The sequence below is a fragment of the Oncorhynchus tshawytscha genome, linkage group LG03 (genome assembly GCF_018296145.1).
Source record: "Oncorhynchus tshawytscha isolate Ot180627B linkage group LG03, Otsh_v2.0, whole genome shotgun sequence".
Classification (NCBI taxonomy): domain Eukaryota; kingdom Metazoa; phylum Chordata; class Actinopteri; order Salmoniformes; family Salmonidae; genus Oncorhynchus; species Oncorhynchus tshawytscha.
In genome coordinates, this window is record NC_056431.1 from 72,379,840 (window position 1) to 72,397,372 (window position 17,533).

A 17,533-nucleotide genomic window follows, 5' to 3' on the forward strand; every position below is an offset into this window, starting at 1 on the left:
CTGATGGATGAACTGACTGGCTGGATGGCTGGCTGGCTTGCTGACTGACTGACTGTTTGACGGACTGGCTTGCTGGATGACTGTTTGACTGACTGGCTTGCCAGATGAATGTTTGGCTAACTGGCTTGCTGACTGACTGACTGTGTGACTGACTGACTGGATAACTGGATGGATGGACTAACTGACTGGCTGTCTGACAGACTGATGGATGAATTGGCTGGCTCGCTGACTGACTGACTGGATAACTGGATGGATGGCTGGCTGATGAGCTGGGTAACTGGATGGATGGCTGGCTGATGAGCTGGATGACTGGATGGATGGCTGGCTGATGGATGGCTGGATGACTGGATGGATGGATGGCTGACTGATGGGCTGGATGACTGGATGGATGGATGGCTGGCTGATGAGCTGGATAACTGGATGGATGGCTGGCTGATGAGCTGGGTAACTGGATGGATGGCTGGCTGATGAGCTGGATAACTGGATGGATGGCTGGCTGATGAGCTGGGTAACTGGATGGATGGCTGGCTGATGAGCTGGGTAACTGGATGGATGGCTGGCTGATGAGATGGATAACTGGGTGGATGGCTGGCTGATGAGCTGGGTAACTGGATGGATGGATGGCTGACTGACTGGATAACTGGATGGATGGCTGGCTGATGAGCTGGATAACTGGTTGGATGGCTGGCTGGTGGACTGGATAACTGGATGTATGGCTGGCTGATGAGCTGGATAACTGGATGTATGGCTGGCTGATGAGCTGGATAACTGGATGGATGGCTGGCTGATGAGCTGGATAACTGGATGGATGGCTGGATAACTGGTTGGATGGCTGGCTGATGAGTTGGATAACTGGTTGGATGGCTGGCTGATGAGCTGGATAACTGGTTGGATGGGTGGCTGATGAGCTGGATAACTGGATGGATGGCTGGATAACTGGTTGGATGGCTGGCTGATGAGTTGGATAACTGGTTGGATGGCTGGCTGATGAGCTGGATAACTGGATGGATGGCTGGCTGATGAGCTGGGTAACTGGATGGATGGCTGGCTGATGAGCTGGGTAACTGGATGGATGGCTGGCTGATGAGCTGGGTAACTGGATGGATGGCTGGCTGATGAGCTGGGTAACTGGGTGGATGGCTGGCTGATGAGCTGGGGAACTGGGTGGATGGCTGGCTGATGAGCTGGGTAACTGGGTGGATGGCTGGCTGATGAGCTGGATAACTGGATGGATGGCTGGCGGATGAGCTGGATAACTGGATGGATGGCTGGCGGATGAGCTGGATAACTGGATGGATGGCTGGCTGATGAGCTGGATAACTGGATGGATGGCTGGCTGATGAGATGGATAACTGGATGGATGGCTGGCTGATGAGATGGATAACTGGATGGATGGATGGCTGGCTGATGAGATGGATAACTGGATGGATGGCTGGCTGATGAGCTGGATAACTGGATGGATGGATGGCTGACTGACTGGATAACTGGATGGATGGATGGCTGACTGACTGGATAACTGGTTGGATGGCTGGCTGGTGGACTGGATAACTGGATGGATGGCTGGCTGATGAGCTGGATAACTGGATGGATGGCTGGCTGATGAGCTGGATAACTGGATGGATGGCTGGCTGATGAGCTGGGTAACTGGATGGATGGATGGCTGACTGACTGGATAACTGGATGGATGGCTGGCTGATGAGCTGGATAACTGGTTGGATGGGTGGCTGATGAGCTGGATAACTGGTTGGATGGGTGGCTGATGAGCTGGATAACTGGTTGGATGGGTGGCTGATGAGCTGGATAACTGGTTGGATGGGTGGCTGATGAGCTGGATAACTGGTTGGATGGGTGGCTGATGAGTTGGATAACTGGTTGGATGGGTGGCTGATGAGTTGGATAACTGGTTGGATGGGTGGCTGATGAGCTGGATAACTGGTTGGATGGGTGGCTGATGAGCTGGATAACTGGATGGATGGCTGGATAACTGGTTGGATGGCTGGCTGATGAGTTGGATAACTGGTTGGATGGGTGGCTGATGAGCTGCATAACTGGTTGGATGGGTGGCTGATGAGCTGGATAACTGGTTGGATGGGTGGCTGATGAGCTGGATAACTGGTTGGATGGGTGGCTGATGAGCTGGATAACTGGTTGGATGGGTGGCTGATGAGCTGGATAACTGGTTGGATGGGTGGCTGATGAGCTGGATAACTGGTTGGATGGGTGGCTGATGAGCTGGATAACTGGTTGGATGGGTGGCTGATGAGCTGGATAACTGGTTGGATGGGTGGCTGATGAGCTGGATAACTGGTTGGATGGGTGGCTGATGAGCTGGATAACTGGTTGGATGGGTGGCTGATGAGCTGGATAACTGGTTGGATGGGTGGCTGATGAGTTGGATAACTGGTTGGATGGGTGGCTGATGAGCTGGATAACTGGTTGGATGGGTGGCTGATGAGTTGGATAACTGGTTGGATGGGTGGCTGATGAGCTGGATAACTGGTTGGATGGGTGGCTGATGAGCTGGATAACTGGTTGGATGGGTGGCTGATGAGCTGGATAACTGGTTGGATGGGTGGCTGATGAGCTGGATAACTGGTTGGATGGGTGGCTGATGAGCTGGATAACTGGTTGGATGGGTGGCTGATGAGCTGGATAACTGGTTGGATGGGTGGCTGATGAGCTGGATAACTGGTTGGATGGGTGGCTGATGAGCTGGATAACTGGTTGGATGGGTGGCTGATGAGCTGGATAACTGGTTGGATGGGTGGCTGATGAGCTGGATAACTGGTTGGATGGGTGGCTGATGAGCTGGATAACTGGTTGGATGGGTGGCTGATGAGCTGGATAACTGGTTGGATGGGTGGCTGATGAGCTGGATAACTGGTTGGATGGGTGGCTGATGAGCTGGATAACTGGTTGGATGGGTGGCTGATGAGCTGGATAACTGGTTGGATGGGTGGCTGATGAGCTGGATAACTGGATGGATGGCTGGATAACTGGTTGGATGGCTGGCTGATGAGTTGGATAACTGGTTGGATGGGTGGCTGATGAGCTGGATAACTGGTTGGATGGGTGGCTGATGAGCTGGATAACTGGTTGGATGGGTGGCTGATGAGCTGGATAACTGGTTGGATGGGTGGCTGATGAGCTGGATAACTGGTTGGATGGGTGGCTGATGAGCTGGATAACTGGTTGGATGGGTGGCTGATGAGCTGGATAACTGGTTGGATGGGTGGCTGATGAGCTGGATAACTGGTTGGATGGGTGGCTGATGAGCTGGGTAACTGGTTGGATGGGTGGCTGATGAGCTGGATAACTGGTTGGATGGGTGGCTGATGAGCTGGATAACTGGTTGGATGGGTGGCTGATGAGCTGGATAACTGGTTGGATGGGTGGCTGATGAGCTGGATAACTGGTTGGATGGGTGGCTGATGAGCTGGATAACTGGTTGGATGGGTGGCTGATGAGCTGGATAACTGGTTGGATGGGTGGCTGATGAGCTGGGTAACTGGTTGGATGGGTGGCTGATGAGCTGGGTAACTGGTTGGATGGGTGGCTGATGAGCTGGATAACTGGTTGGATGGGTGGCTGATGAGCTGGATAACTGGTTGGATGGGTGGCTGATGAGCTGGATAACTGGTTGGATGGGTGGCTGATGAGCTGGATAACTGGTTGGATGGGTGGCTGATGAGCTGGATAACTGGTTGGATGGGTGGCTGATGAGCTGGATAACTGGTTGGATGGGTGGCTGATGAGCTGGGTAACTGGTTGGATGGGTGGCTGATGAGCTGGGTAACTGGTTGGATGGGTGGCTGATGAGCTGGATAACTGGTTGGATGGGTGGCTGATGAGCTGGATAACTGGTTGGATGGGTGGCTGATGAGCTGGATAACTGGTTGGATGGGTGGCTGATGAGCTGGATAACTGGTTGGATGGGTGGCTGATGAGCTGGATAACTGGTTGGATGGGTGGCTGATGAGCTGGATAACTGGTTGGATGGGTGGCTGATGAGCTGGATAACTGGTTGGATGGGTGGCTGATGAGCTGGATAACTGGTTGGATGGGTGGCTGATGAGCTGGATAACTGGTTGGATGGGTGGCTGATGAGCTGGATAACTGGTTGGATGGGTGGCTGATGAGCTGGATAACTGGTTGGATGGGTGGCTGATGAGTTGGATAACTGGTTGGATGGGTGGCTGATGAGCTGGATAACTGGTTGGATGGGTGGCTGATGAGCTGGATAACTGGTTGGATGGGTGGCTGATGAGCTGGGTAAATGAGAAGAAATGAAGTGAGGAAACGACTGCATATAATCGCAAAGTTATTGACAAGCTGTTTTGTTTCCTCTCAGCTTATCTTGTTTCTAGTTGAGGGGAATAAAACGGAATCATGAAAGCAGTCACTCGTCCATGCTTTCCTCCACATCTGTTGAGACATCATCCACTGTGCTTAAACAGATACTTCAGGATTTTGGCAGTGAAGCCCTTTATCTACTTCCCCATTCAGATGAACTCGTGGACACCATTTTTATGTGTGCAGTTTGAATGAAGTTGCTAAGTAGTGCTACCTCAATTGCTAACTAGCATTAGAGCAAAGACTGGAAGTCTATGGGTATATGCTTCCAGTCATTACACTAATGCTAGTTAGCATTGGCTCACAAAACTACGTCTAACCTCCTTCCTACTGAACACAGAGACAAAAAAAATGGTATCCACAAGTTCATCTGACTGGGGAGGTAGATTGATTAATTGTTAAATGGCCACTCACGCTATTTACACCTTTTGTTTTTACATTGCTGCTACTCGCTGTTTATTATCTATGCATAGTCACTTTACCCTTACCTACATGTTCATATGACCTCAACTAACCTGTTTTTATCTATGCATAGTCACTTTACCCCTACCTACATGTTCATATGACCTCAACTAACCTGTTTATTATCTATGCATAGTCACTTTACCCCTACCTACATGTTCATATGACCTCAACTAACCTGTTTTTATCTATGCATAGTCACTTTACCCCTACCTACATGTACATATGACCTCAATTACCTCAACTAACCTGTTTATTATCTATGCATAGTCACTTTACCCCTACCTACATGTACATATGACCTCAATTACCTCAACTAACCTGTTTATTATCTATGCATAGTCACTTTACCCCTACCTACATGTACATATGACCTCAACTAACCTGTTTATTAACTATGCATAGTCACTTTACCCCTACCTACATGTACATATGACCTCAATTACCTCAACTAACCTGTTTATCATCTATGCATAGTCACTTTACCCGTACTTACATGTATAGATTACCTCGACTAACCTGTACCCCGGCACATTGATTCGGTAACGGTACCACCTGTATATAGCCTCATTATTGTTATGTTATTGTGTTACGTTTTATAAATTTTTACTTTAGTTTATTTGGTAAATATTTTCTAAACTCTTCTTGAACTGCACTGTTGGTTAAGGGCTTGTAAGTCAGCATGTCACTGTAAGGTCTACACTGTTGGTTAAGGGCTTGTAAGGCAGCATGTCACTGTAAGGTCTACACTGTTGGTTAAGGGCTTGCAAGTCAGCATGTCACTGTAAGGTCTACCCTGTTGGTTAAGGGCTTGTAGGTCAGCATGTCACTGTAAGGTCTACACTGTTGGTTAAGGGCTTGTAGGTCAGCATTTCACTGTAAGGTCTACACTGTTGGTTAAGGGCTTGCAAGTCAGCATGTCACTGTAAGGTCTACACCTGTTGGTTAAGGGCTTGTAGGTCAGCATGTCACTGTAAGGTCTACACCTGTTGGTTAAGGGCTTGTAGGTCAGCATGTCACTGTAAGGTCTACACCTGTTGGTTAAGGGCTTGTAGGTCAGCATGTCACTGTAAGGTCTACCTACACCTGTTGGTTAAGGGCTTGTAAGTCAGCATGTCACTGTAAGGTCTACACCTGTTGGTTAAGGGCTTGTAGGTCAGCATGTCACTGTAAGGTCTACACCTGTTGGTTAAGGGCTTGTAGGTCAGCATGTCACTGTAAGCTCTACACCTGTTGGTTAAGGGCTTGTAGGTCAGCATGTCACTGTAAGGTCTACACCTGTTGGTTAAGGGCTTGTAGGTCAGCATGTCACTGTAAGGTCTACCTACACCTGTTGGTTAAGGGCTTGTAGGTCAGCATGTCACGGTAAGGTCTACACTGTTGGTTAAGGGCTTGTAAGGCAGCATGTCATGGTAAGGTCTACCTACACCTGTTGGTTAAGGGCTTGTAAGGCAGCATGTCACTGTAAGGTCTACACTGTTGGTTAAGGGCTTGTAAGTCAGCATGTCACTGTAAGGTCTACACTGTTGGTTAAGGGCTTGCAAGTCAGCATGTCACTGTAAGGTCTACACTGTTGGTTAAGGGCTTGCAAGTCAGCATGTCACTGTAAGGTCTACACTGTTGGTTAAGGGCTTGTAAGTCAGCATGTCACTGTAAGGTCTACCTACACCTGTTGGTTAAGGGCTTGTAGGTCAGCATGTCACTGTAAGGTCTACACCTGTTAGTTAAGGGCTTGTAGGTCAGCATGTCACTGTAAGGTTTACACTGTTGGTTAAGGGCTTGTAAGTCAGCATGTCACTGTAAGGTCTACCTACACCTGTTGGTTAAGGGCTTGTAGGTCAGCATGTCACTGTAAGGTCTACACTGTTGGTTAAGGGCTTGTAGGTCAGCATGTCACTGTAAGGTCTACACTGTTGGTTAAGGGCTTGTAGGTCAGCATGTCACTGTAATGTCTACCTACACCTGTTGGTTAAGGGCTTGTAAGTCAGCATGTCACTGTAAGGTCTACCTACACCTGTTGGTTAAGGGCTTGTAAGTCAGCATGTCACTGTAAGGTCTACACTGTTGGTTAAGGGCTTGTAGGTCAGCATGTCACTGTAAGGTCTACACTGTTGGTTAAGGGCTTGTAGGTCAGCATGTCACTGTAAGGTCTACACCTGTTGGTTAAGGGCTTGTAGGTCAGCATGTCACTGTAATGTCTACCTACACCTGTTGGTTAAGGGATTGTAGGTCAGCATGTCACTGTAAGGTCTACACTGTTGGTTAAGGGCTTGTAAGTCAACATGTCACTGTAAGGTCTACACTGTTGGTTAAGGGCTTGTAAGTCAGCATGTCACTGTAAGGTCTACACTGTTGGTTAAGGGCTTGTAGGTCAGCATTTCACTGTAAGGTCTACACTGTTGGTTAAGGGCTTGTAGGTCAGCATGTCACTGTAAGGTCTACACTGTTGGTTAAGGGCTTGTAGGTCAGCATGTCACTGTAAGGTCTACACTGTTGGTTAAGGGCTTGTAGGTCAGCATGTCACTGTAAGGTCTACACTTGTTTTATTCAACGCATGTACCTAATAACATTTTTATTTGACAAAGGGCCTCATTGCCAATGTCCCAAAGTATCCATTTAAAACAACTCCTAATAATCCCTCGTGAAATTACAGGTTTCTTTTCTGTCGTTTCGGAGAGACAGGTGAGGCAGGAAATGGCTGACAGATACGTGCATAAACAACCAGTATCTAGACAGGAGAACAGATAGGTGCATAAACAACCAGTATCTAGACAGGAGAACAGATAGGTGCATAAACAACCAGTATCTAGACAGGAGAACAGATACGTGCATAAACAACCAGTATCTAGACAGGAGAACAGATACGTGCATAAACAACCAGTATCTAGACAGGAAAACAGATTTAGTTTATTTTTGTTTATCTCCTAACTCTGCATGCCTCTATCTGTGTGTGTATGTCCGCGTCTGTCCATCTGTGTCTGTCCGTGTGTCTCCGTCTGTCCGTGTCTCCGTCTGTCCGTGTGTCTCCGTCTGTCCATCTGTGTCTGTCCGTGTGTCTCCGTCTGTCCGTGTCTCCGTCTGTCCGTGTGTCTCCGTCTGTCCATCTGTGTGTGTGTCTGCATCTGTCCGTGTGTGTGTGTCTATGTGGTCTGTTCATGCTGGTGTGTTAGCTGCAGCTGGAGCGTCTGCTGACCAGACAGATGGAGATCCATCACGAAGCGCAAGCCCAGGACAGACTGCAGGCCCAGGACAGACTGCAGGCTCTGGAGTGGAAGGTCCCTCTGGGGGCCTTCAGGTTGAATCACAACACTAACCCAGAACACCGTCACCATGTCAACGGAGTCTCCACTGATAGCACCAGTCTACCACCAGGTCAGTCATTCCACATTCATGTTAGGAAGTGTATATTGGACCGGCAGAAGGAAAACGTAAAGTTGAATGAATTAGGTGTTGAGGTTAAGTTTAGGAACCAGGGTTAAGTTTGGGGTTGGAGTAAGGAGGATAAAACGTTAACATTGGGTCAGTGGTGCCACTGTTCGCCACCCTTCTATTTCTACTGGTTAAATATACACTGCCTTTGTTTCATTTCCTAGTCACACTTTCATTTCTCTCAGTCATTTGTTTTTTGGGGGGGGTTTGGGGACTTTCAGGATGGGTCCAGGTGTGTGTGTGTGTGTGTGTGTGTGTATTTTTTGGTATTTTATTACATCCCCACTAGCTGTTGTGAAGCAGCAGCTACTCTTCCTGGGGTCCACACAAATGGCACATGTAGCCTACATATCAATATATACACACCAACTATCTAGGTCCTCAGAAAGCAGACGTGTATATATAAAGGTTATAAATGCTCTGAGTTGTTTTTTAAAGTTTGCTTTGAGGCAGCTATTGATTTACCCTGAAGCACTCTTAAATGGATAATTCACCCAAATTACAAAATTAAACATTGATTTCTTGACCCTGTAAGCAGTCTGTGGACAAGGTATGACAGCAATCCATGCTTTGGTGTAGTTTCCACATACTAAACGTTTTAACATTTGTAGCACAAATCCCATTCAAGTCATGGGACTGATATTAGCATTTTTCGCACATGAGACAATAAAAATGCTGCGGTTTGGCTGGCGCCTAGTCGAACTCAGCTAGTACGAAACAAACAAGCATACTCCCTTAAAATACCTTTGCTTGAAAAGACCTTCGCTTGAAAAACAGAGTGGCAATAGTACTGTTTGTCCATTTTGAGTTTGTCCAAATAGTCCAAAGATATCTCAAGAAATCTGTCATGAATTTTGCCATTTTTGCCAAGGAGATCTTATTCGTACAATTTTACATCTAACTGAGATGTTTAGTGCAGTATTTGTCAATTAAAACGTGCATGAAAACAAATTGTCTCTCATTGAAAAGACAACGAAGACTTTATTGAATAATCCCTACTGTTGATCACCCACAAAGGGGAGTAGACTTCTGCTCTGAACATCGGCTTGGATCCAGGAAACATTTTGTGCGCCCGAACAGCCGGAAAAAACCCTCAATGATGTCCAAAACAAACAAACAACGCCACAAAATATCATCATAATATATGCACAAACTCTTCGGAAACGGTTTCGACCGGAAAACGTGCGTCATTTGAGACAACGAAGAGTGTGTGGTGAGCACTGAGGATGAAGGATGACACGACCTCTCTACTTTCACAAAACTCAACCTCACACAGTCAACAGCATGACACCGTAATGTTAATATGTGCACCTGCTTCCTCTGTTTCCTTTTATGCTCGCACGGCGCGTAACCACACACACTTAAACACAATAAAACACACACACACACATGTACACAGACTGAATTCTCTTCCTCTGTTTCCTTTTATGCACGGCGCGTAACCACACACACTTAAACACAATAAAACACACACACACACACACACACATGTACACAGACTGAATTCTCTTCCTCTGTTTCCTTTTATGCACGGCACGTAACCACACACACTTAAACACAATAAAACACACACACACACACACACATGTACACAGACTGAATTCTCTTCCTCTGTTTCCTTTTATGCACGGCGCGTAACCACACACACTTAAACACAATAAAACAAACACACACACACACACACATGCACTCACATGTACACAGACTGAATTATCTTCCTCTGTTTCCTTTTATGCACAGCGTAACCACACACACTTAAACACAATAAAACACACACACACACTCACATGTACACAGACTGAATTCTCTTCCTCTGTTTCCTTTTATGCACGGCGCGTAACCACACACACTTAAACACAATAAAACACACACACACACACACACACACACTCACATGTACACAGACTGAATTCTCTTCCTTTGTGCTCTACCTCTGGGTCTTCATAAACAGCATTGACAGCAATGTGGCGTGACTAACACTTTTCATACACAGCACAATACTACAGTACTTTTATTATCATTCTGTTATATCAGAAATGTGTCTTCTGTTGAGAAGAGGGACTCCCTGCACAATTAAATTAAATCAAAGTTTATTTGTCATGTACGCTGAATACAACAGGTGTAGACCTTACAGTGAAATGCTTACTTACCTTTTTTTTTAACTTAAAAAGTATTAGGTGAACAATAGATTAGTAATGAAATAATAAACAACAGTGAAAAATAACAGTAGCGAGGCTATATACAGTAGCGAGGCTACATACAGACAGTTAGTCAGGCTGATTGAGGTAGTATGTACATGTAGATATGGTTAAAGTGACTATGCATATATGATAAACAGAGAGTAGCAGTAGCGTAATCAAATCAAATTGTGTTTGTCACATGCGCCGAATACAACAGGTGTATTCACCTTACAGTGACCTTACATTTCACCTTACAGTGAAATGCTTACTTACGAGCCCCTAACCAACTATGCAGTTAAAAAAATATGAATAAGAATAGGAAATTAAAGTAAGAAGTAATTAAAGAGCAGTCTGTCCATTACAGGTTAAATTACAGCTCTCTGCTCTCTGCCTCAGTACAGGTTAAATTACAGCTCTCTGCCTCAGTACAGGTTCAATTACAGCTCTCTGCCTCAGTACAGGTTAAATTACAGCTCTCTGCCTCAGTACAGGTTCAATTACAGCTCTCTGCCTCAGTACAGGTTCAATTACAGCTTTCTGCCTCAGTACAGGTTCAATTACAGCTCTCTGCCTCAGTACAAGTTCAATTACAGCTTTCTGCCTCAGTACAGGTTCAATTACAGCTCTCTGCCTCAGTACAGGTTCAATTACAGCTCTCTGCCTCAGTACACGTTCAATTACAGCTCTCTGCCTAAGTACAGGTTCAATTACAGCTCTCTGCCTCAGTACAGGTTCAATTACAGCTCTCTGCCTAAGTACAGGTTCAATTACAGCTCTCTGCCTAAGTACAGGTTCAATTACAGCTCTCTGCCTCAGTACAGGTTCAATTACAGCTCTCTGCCTCAGTACAGGTTCAATTACAGCTCTCTGCCTCAGTACAGGTTCAATTACAGCTCTCTGCCTCAGTACAGGTTCAATTACAGCTCTCTGCCTCAGCTCTCTGCACAATGCAAATAGTCCGGGTAACCATTTGATTACCTGTTCAGGAGTCTTATGGCTTTGGGGTAAAAACTGTTGAGAAGCCTTTTTGTCCTAGACTTGGCACTCCGGTACCGCTTGCCATGCAGTAGTAGAGAGAACAGTCTATGACTGGGGTGGCTGGGGTCTTTGACAATTTTTAGGGCCTTCCTCTGACACCGCCTGGTATAGAGGTCCTGGATGGCAGGCAACTTAGCCCCAGTGATGTACTGGGCCGTACGCACTATCCTCTGAAGTGCCTTGCGGTCGGAGGCCGAGAAATTGCCGTACCAGGCAGTGATGCAACCGGTCAGGATGCTCTCGATGTTGCAGCTGTAGAACCTTTTTTAAAATAACAGCTCTCTGTCTAATTACAGGTTAAATAACAGCTCTCTGTCTAATTACAGGTTAAATAACAGCTCTCTGTCTAAATACAGGTTAAATAACAGCTCCCTGTCTAATTACAGGTTAAATAACAGCTCCCTGTCTAAATACAGGTTAAATAACAGCTCCCTGTCTAATTACAGGTTAAATAACAGCTCCCTGTCTAAATACAGGTTAAATAACAGCTCCCTGTCTAATTACAGGTTAAATAACAGCTCCATGCCTAGTTGCAGGTTCAAGGGACACTTCAGGAATTTGTCAATGAGGCCCTTTATCTACAGTACATCCCTAGAGTCAGATGATCTCGTGGATACAATTTTCCTGCCTGGCGAATACTCATAAACTAGCGGATACCGATAGACTTCCAGTCATTGAGCTAATGTTGGTTAGCATTTGCTCGCGAAAGTGCCCTTAACTCCCTTCATACTGGACACAGAGACATACAATGGTATCCACGACTTCATCTGACTCTGGGGAAGTAGATAAAGAGCCTCATTGCCAAAATTACAAAGTATCCCTTTAAATAACAGCGGTGGTCTATTTTGTTTGTATCCTAGCTTTGTCGTTATGCGAGCCAATATACATAATGTTTCTGCTACCAGCTCTTATGATTGAATAAGAGCTTCTGGAAATCAGAACAGCGATTATTCACCTTGAATTGGACAAAGAATTTAACTTTAATGAGTTGGACGAAAGGGATTTACTCCAGACACCCGAACAAGCCCCCATCCCCATCCCCATCAGTAGAAAGAGACGGTGAAGATAGAGCGGAAAGAGATCGAGGTGCCTTGTGAGGATCCGCTGATGAGTGGCGAATCTGCCCTTGCCATCCGTACTACTGGCCAACGCACAATCAGCGGAGAAATAAATTAAGAGAGCTAAATGCATGTATATCCTACCAACGGGATGTTAAAAACTGTAATATCTCATGATAAGCTGTAGACCACACTATCTACCTAGAGATTTTTCATCTGTATTTTTCGTAGCTGTCTACATACCACCACAGATCGAGGCTGGCACTAAGACCTCACTCAATGAGCTGTATATCGCCATAAGCAAACAGGAAAATGCTCATCCAGAAGTGGCCGGGGACTTTAATGCAGGGAAACTTAAATCTGTTTTACCTCATATCTATCAGCATGTTAAATGTGCAACCAGAGTGGGAAAAAAACAACTCTAGACCACCTTTACTCCACACACAGAGATGTGTACAAAGCTTTCCCTCGCCCTCCATTTGGCAAATCTGACCATAATTCTATCCTCCTGATTCCTGCTTACACGCATAAAATTAAAGCAGGAAGCACCAGTGACTCGGTCAATAAAAAAAGAGGTCAGATGCTAAGCTACAGGACAGTTTTTCTAGCACAGACTGAAATACAGTATGTTCCGGGATTCTTACGATGGCATTGAGGAGTACACCACATTAGTCACTGACTTCATCAATAAGTGCATCGGTGACGTCGTCTCCACAGTGAATGTACGTACATAAATCAACCAGAAGCCATGGATTACAGGCAACATCTGCACTGAGCTAAAGGGTAGAGGTGTCTCTTTCAAGGAGCGGGACACTAACCCAGAAGCTTATAAGAAATCCCACAATGCCCTCTGACGAACCATCAAACAGGCAAAGCATCAATACAGGACAAAGTTCGAATCATACTACACCGGCTCTGACGCTCATCGGATGTGGCAGGGCTTGCAGACTATGAAAGACTACAAAGGGAAGCACAGCCAAGAGCTGCCCAGTGACACTAGCCTACCAGAAGAGCTAAATTACTTCTATGCTCTTTTCGAGGCAACTAACACTGAAACATGCATGAAAGCACCAGCTGTTCCGGACGACTGTGTGATCACGCTCTCCGCAACTGATGTGAGTAAGACCTTTTAAACATGTCAACATTCACAAGGCCGCATGGCCAGACAGATTACCAGGACGTGTACTCCGAGCATGCGCTGACCAACTGGCAAGTGTCTTCACTGACATTTTCAACATGTCCCTGACTGAGTCTATAATACAAACATGTTTCAAGCAGAGCACCATAGTCCCTGTGGCCAAGAAAACTAAGGTAACCTGACTAAATGACTACCGACTCATAGCACTCAAGTCTGTAGCCATGAAGTGCTTTGAAAGCCTGGTCATGGCTCACATCAACAAATTATCCCAGAAACCCTAGACCCACTCCAATTTGCATACCGCCCCAACAGATCCACAAATTATGCTCTCTTTTGAACTCCACACTGCCCTTTCACACCTGTACAAAAGGAACACCTATGTAAGAATGCTATTCATTGACTACGACTACAGCTCAGCATTCAACACCATAGTACCCTCAAAGCTCATCACTAAGCTAAATACCTCCATCTGGATCCTGGACTTCCGATGGGCCTCCCCCAGGTGGTAAGGGTAGGGAACAACATATCCACCACACTGATCCTTAACACGGGGGCCCCTCAAGGGTATGTACTCATTCGCCTCCTGTACTCCATGTTCACTCATGACTGCAAGACCAAGCACGTCTCCCAACGCCATCATTAAGTTTGCCGATGACACAACAGTGGTAGGCCTAATCACCAACAACGACGAGACAGCATATAGGGAGGAGGTCAGAGACCTGGCTGTGTGGTGCCAGGACAACAACCTCTCCCTCAACGTGATCAAGACTAAGGAGATGATTGTGGACTACAGGAAAAGGAGGACCGAGCACGCCCCCATTCTCATCAATGGGGCTTTAGTGGAGGTGCAGGTTGAGAGCTTCAAGTTCCTTGGTGTCCAAATCACAAACAAACGAACATGGTCCATGCACACCAAGACAGTCGTGAAAAGGGCACGACAAAACCTATTCCCCCTCCGGAGACTGAAAAGATTTGGCATGGGTCCTCAGATCCTCAAAAGGTTCTACAGCTGTACCATCAAGAGTATCCTGACTGCTTGCATCAGTGCCTGGTATATGGCAACTGCTCGGCCTCCGACTGTAAGGCACTACAGAGGGTAGTGCGTACGTCCCAGTACATCACTGGGCCCAAGCTTCCTGCCATCCAGGACCTCTATACCAGGCGGTGTTAGAGAAAGACAAAAAAAAATGTCAAAGACTCCAGCCAACCCAGTCGTAGACTGTTCTTTCTGCTACCACAAGGCAAGGGGTACCGAAGCGCCAAGTCTTGGTCCAAGAGACTTCTAAACAGCTTCTACCCCCAAGCCATAAGATTCCTGAACAGCTAATCAAATGGCAACCCAGACTACTTGCTTTGCCCCCCCCCACACCATATAGCCTCACTATTGTTATTTTACTGCTGCTCTTTAATTATTTGTTAGTTTATTTCTTATTTTTTTAGGTATTTTTTTAAACTGCATTGTTGGTTAAATGCTTGTAAGTAAACATTTTACTGTAAGGGCTACACTTGTTGTATTCGGCGCTTGTGACAAATAAAATTTGATTTGACCTAGCTGTCTGTATCCTAACTTCATCCTTACCTAGCTGTGTGTTCCTGCAGGGGAGAGGCCACTGAACCTGCAGGTGGAGGGTCAAAAGTCGAATGGAGACACACCCCTGGGGAAACAACTAGCCAATGAGCTGAAGAGGCATCACGGCAACAGGGAGGGAAAGACCCCGCCCACGAGTCACCATAGCAATGTCAAGTGCAAAACTCTGACCATAGGTCTGCCCCTAGAGATGCTCTCTTATTGTTCATTCACAATTCATCATTTGATACTGAGATACTGAATTAGTTTGTTGATTCTTTGTCATAGATCTCTCATGCTGAATCATGAGATATCCAACTCCTATTTATTTATTTTCTCTCTCATTCCAGAAAATGGGAACGGGGCTGACTTCTCTCAAGGGGCTCTCAGCCTTTCTGACAAGAAGACCGTCAAATCATAGCCAGAGGATTCCAGATAGCACCTCTTCTCCTCCTCCTCTTCCTCCTTGCGCATCCCTCTTTCACAACACAGTCGTCGTTGGGCAATACTAAACAAGCACAGCTGCATTAGAGCCTTAACAACCAATGTTGCCTCAAGATAAGGGATTTTACATGTAGTTTCTTTTTTGCCAAAGCACCTAGAGAGCCTTTAATTCTCTGCTCGTAGAAGCCCATTTTTTGTATTTTCACTGACTATGTTGATTCCCCCTCCCTTCCCTACTCTACCGTTCTCCTTTCTTACTTTCAAGACTGATGGCGAGGGGTCTGTAGATGTATTTGTACATACAGAATTCTGACACTGAAAAGTGTTTATTTGTCATTGATGTCATTTAAATATGTGCCGTGTAAAATTAGGACGTCAGTTACCAGGACAACACTAGAAGTTCCACCGACTTTGAGTCAACCAGGATTTGGCTCAGAAAAGTCTTATTTATGTTGACAAAGTGCCGGGTTACCATGGTGTTGCCATGGTGTTGCCATGGTGTTGCCATGGTATTGCCATGGTGTTGCCATGGGTTGACTCATCCAAGGTTCTAATGGTGATAAAGAAAACCTTTAGAGGCTTTCATTTATGACACCAACTTAAATATTTATTACAATTCAGTGAGAGCCTTCATTTGAAATTTACATATGGGACGACAACAACATTTACATTTTTACCTTTATTTAACTAGGCAAGTCAGTTAAGAACAAATTCTTATGTTCAATGACGGCCTAGGAACAGTGTGTTAACTGCCTTGTTCAGGGGCAGAACGACAGATTTTTACCTTGTCAGCTCGGGGATTTGATCTTGCAACCTTTCGGTTACTAGTCCAACGCTCTAACCACTAGGATACCTGCCGCCCCAACATATGGCAAAATATTTGGACGACAACATATGGGATGACAACCTATGGGACAACAAAGTACCATATTTGTATATTATTGCAAGACAGTTTTCTGTGATAACATTGGGTGTGTATGATAGCCATCAAGAATAAGCACAAGTAGGGATTTTCATGACAAGGGCCTCAGAGGCCATATAAATGGAGACGTTGACGTACTCTGTCTTACTAAACGGAAGGGAAATCCTAGAAGTAGTAGAGTCTGAACTACAAAACAGTAATAACAGGGTTTACATCCCACCTTCTCACTTTAACTAGTACAAAACCAAGTGTGTATAAGTAGAGCAACACCGACAATGTGTTGTTGAGAAACCCAGTGTCAATGTCTAGTTTTCCCAGTTGTGGGTATCGTGGTCACTGTGCAGTAGTTCTATTTCCTGTTGACTAGCGTTAGCCATAGTCTTAGTTCCCCTCAAGATGACCTCGAACAGATACAGTTGAAGTCAGAAGTTTACATACACTTAGGTTGGAGTCATTAAAACTTGTTTATCAACCACTCCACAAATTTCTTGTTAACAAACTATAGTTTTGGCAAGTCGGTTAGGACATCTACTTTGTGCATGACACAAGTAATTTTTCCAACAATTGTTTACAGACAGATTATTTCACTTATAATTCACTGTATCACAATTCCAGTGGGTCAGAAGTTTACATGCACTAAGTTGACTGTTTTAAACAGCTTGGAAAATTTCAGAAAATGATGTCATGGCTTTAGAAGCTTCTGATAGGCTAATTGACATCATTTTAGTCAATTGGAGGTGTACCTGTGGATGTATTTCAGTGCCTACCTTCAAACTCAGTGCCTCTTTGCTTGACATCATGGGAAAATCAAAAGAAATCAGCCAAATCAACCAAAAATAGTTGACCTCCACTCATCAGGTTCATCCTTGGGAGCAATTTCCAAATGCCTGAAGGTACCACGTTCATCTGTACAAACAACAGTATACAAGTATAAACACCATG

The 17,533-nt window shown here is 45.5% G+C and overlaps 1 protein-coding gene across 2 annotated transcripts in view; it reads left to right on the plus strand.

Annotated features, from left to right (window-relative positions):
- LOC112242889 (NGFI-A-binding protein 1) overlaps nt 1-17,115 on the plus strand; it is a 37,198-nt gene extending 20,083 nt beyond the window's left edge. For both annotated transcript variants that reach the window (XM_024410743.2, XM_024410738.2), the window contains 3 exons: nt 7,986-8,187; nt 15,258-15,422; nt 15,576-17,115. In XM_024410743.2, coding sequence (XP_024266511.1) covers nt 7,986-8,187; nt 15,258-15,422; nt 15,576-15,646 — 438 coding nt within the window. In that variant the 3' untranslated portion in view covers nt 15,647-17,115. The remainder of the gene's footprint in view (nt 1-7,985; nt 8,188-15,257; nt 15,423-15,575) is intronic.
- The last annotated feature ends 418 nt before the right edge of the window (nt 17,116-17,533 follow it).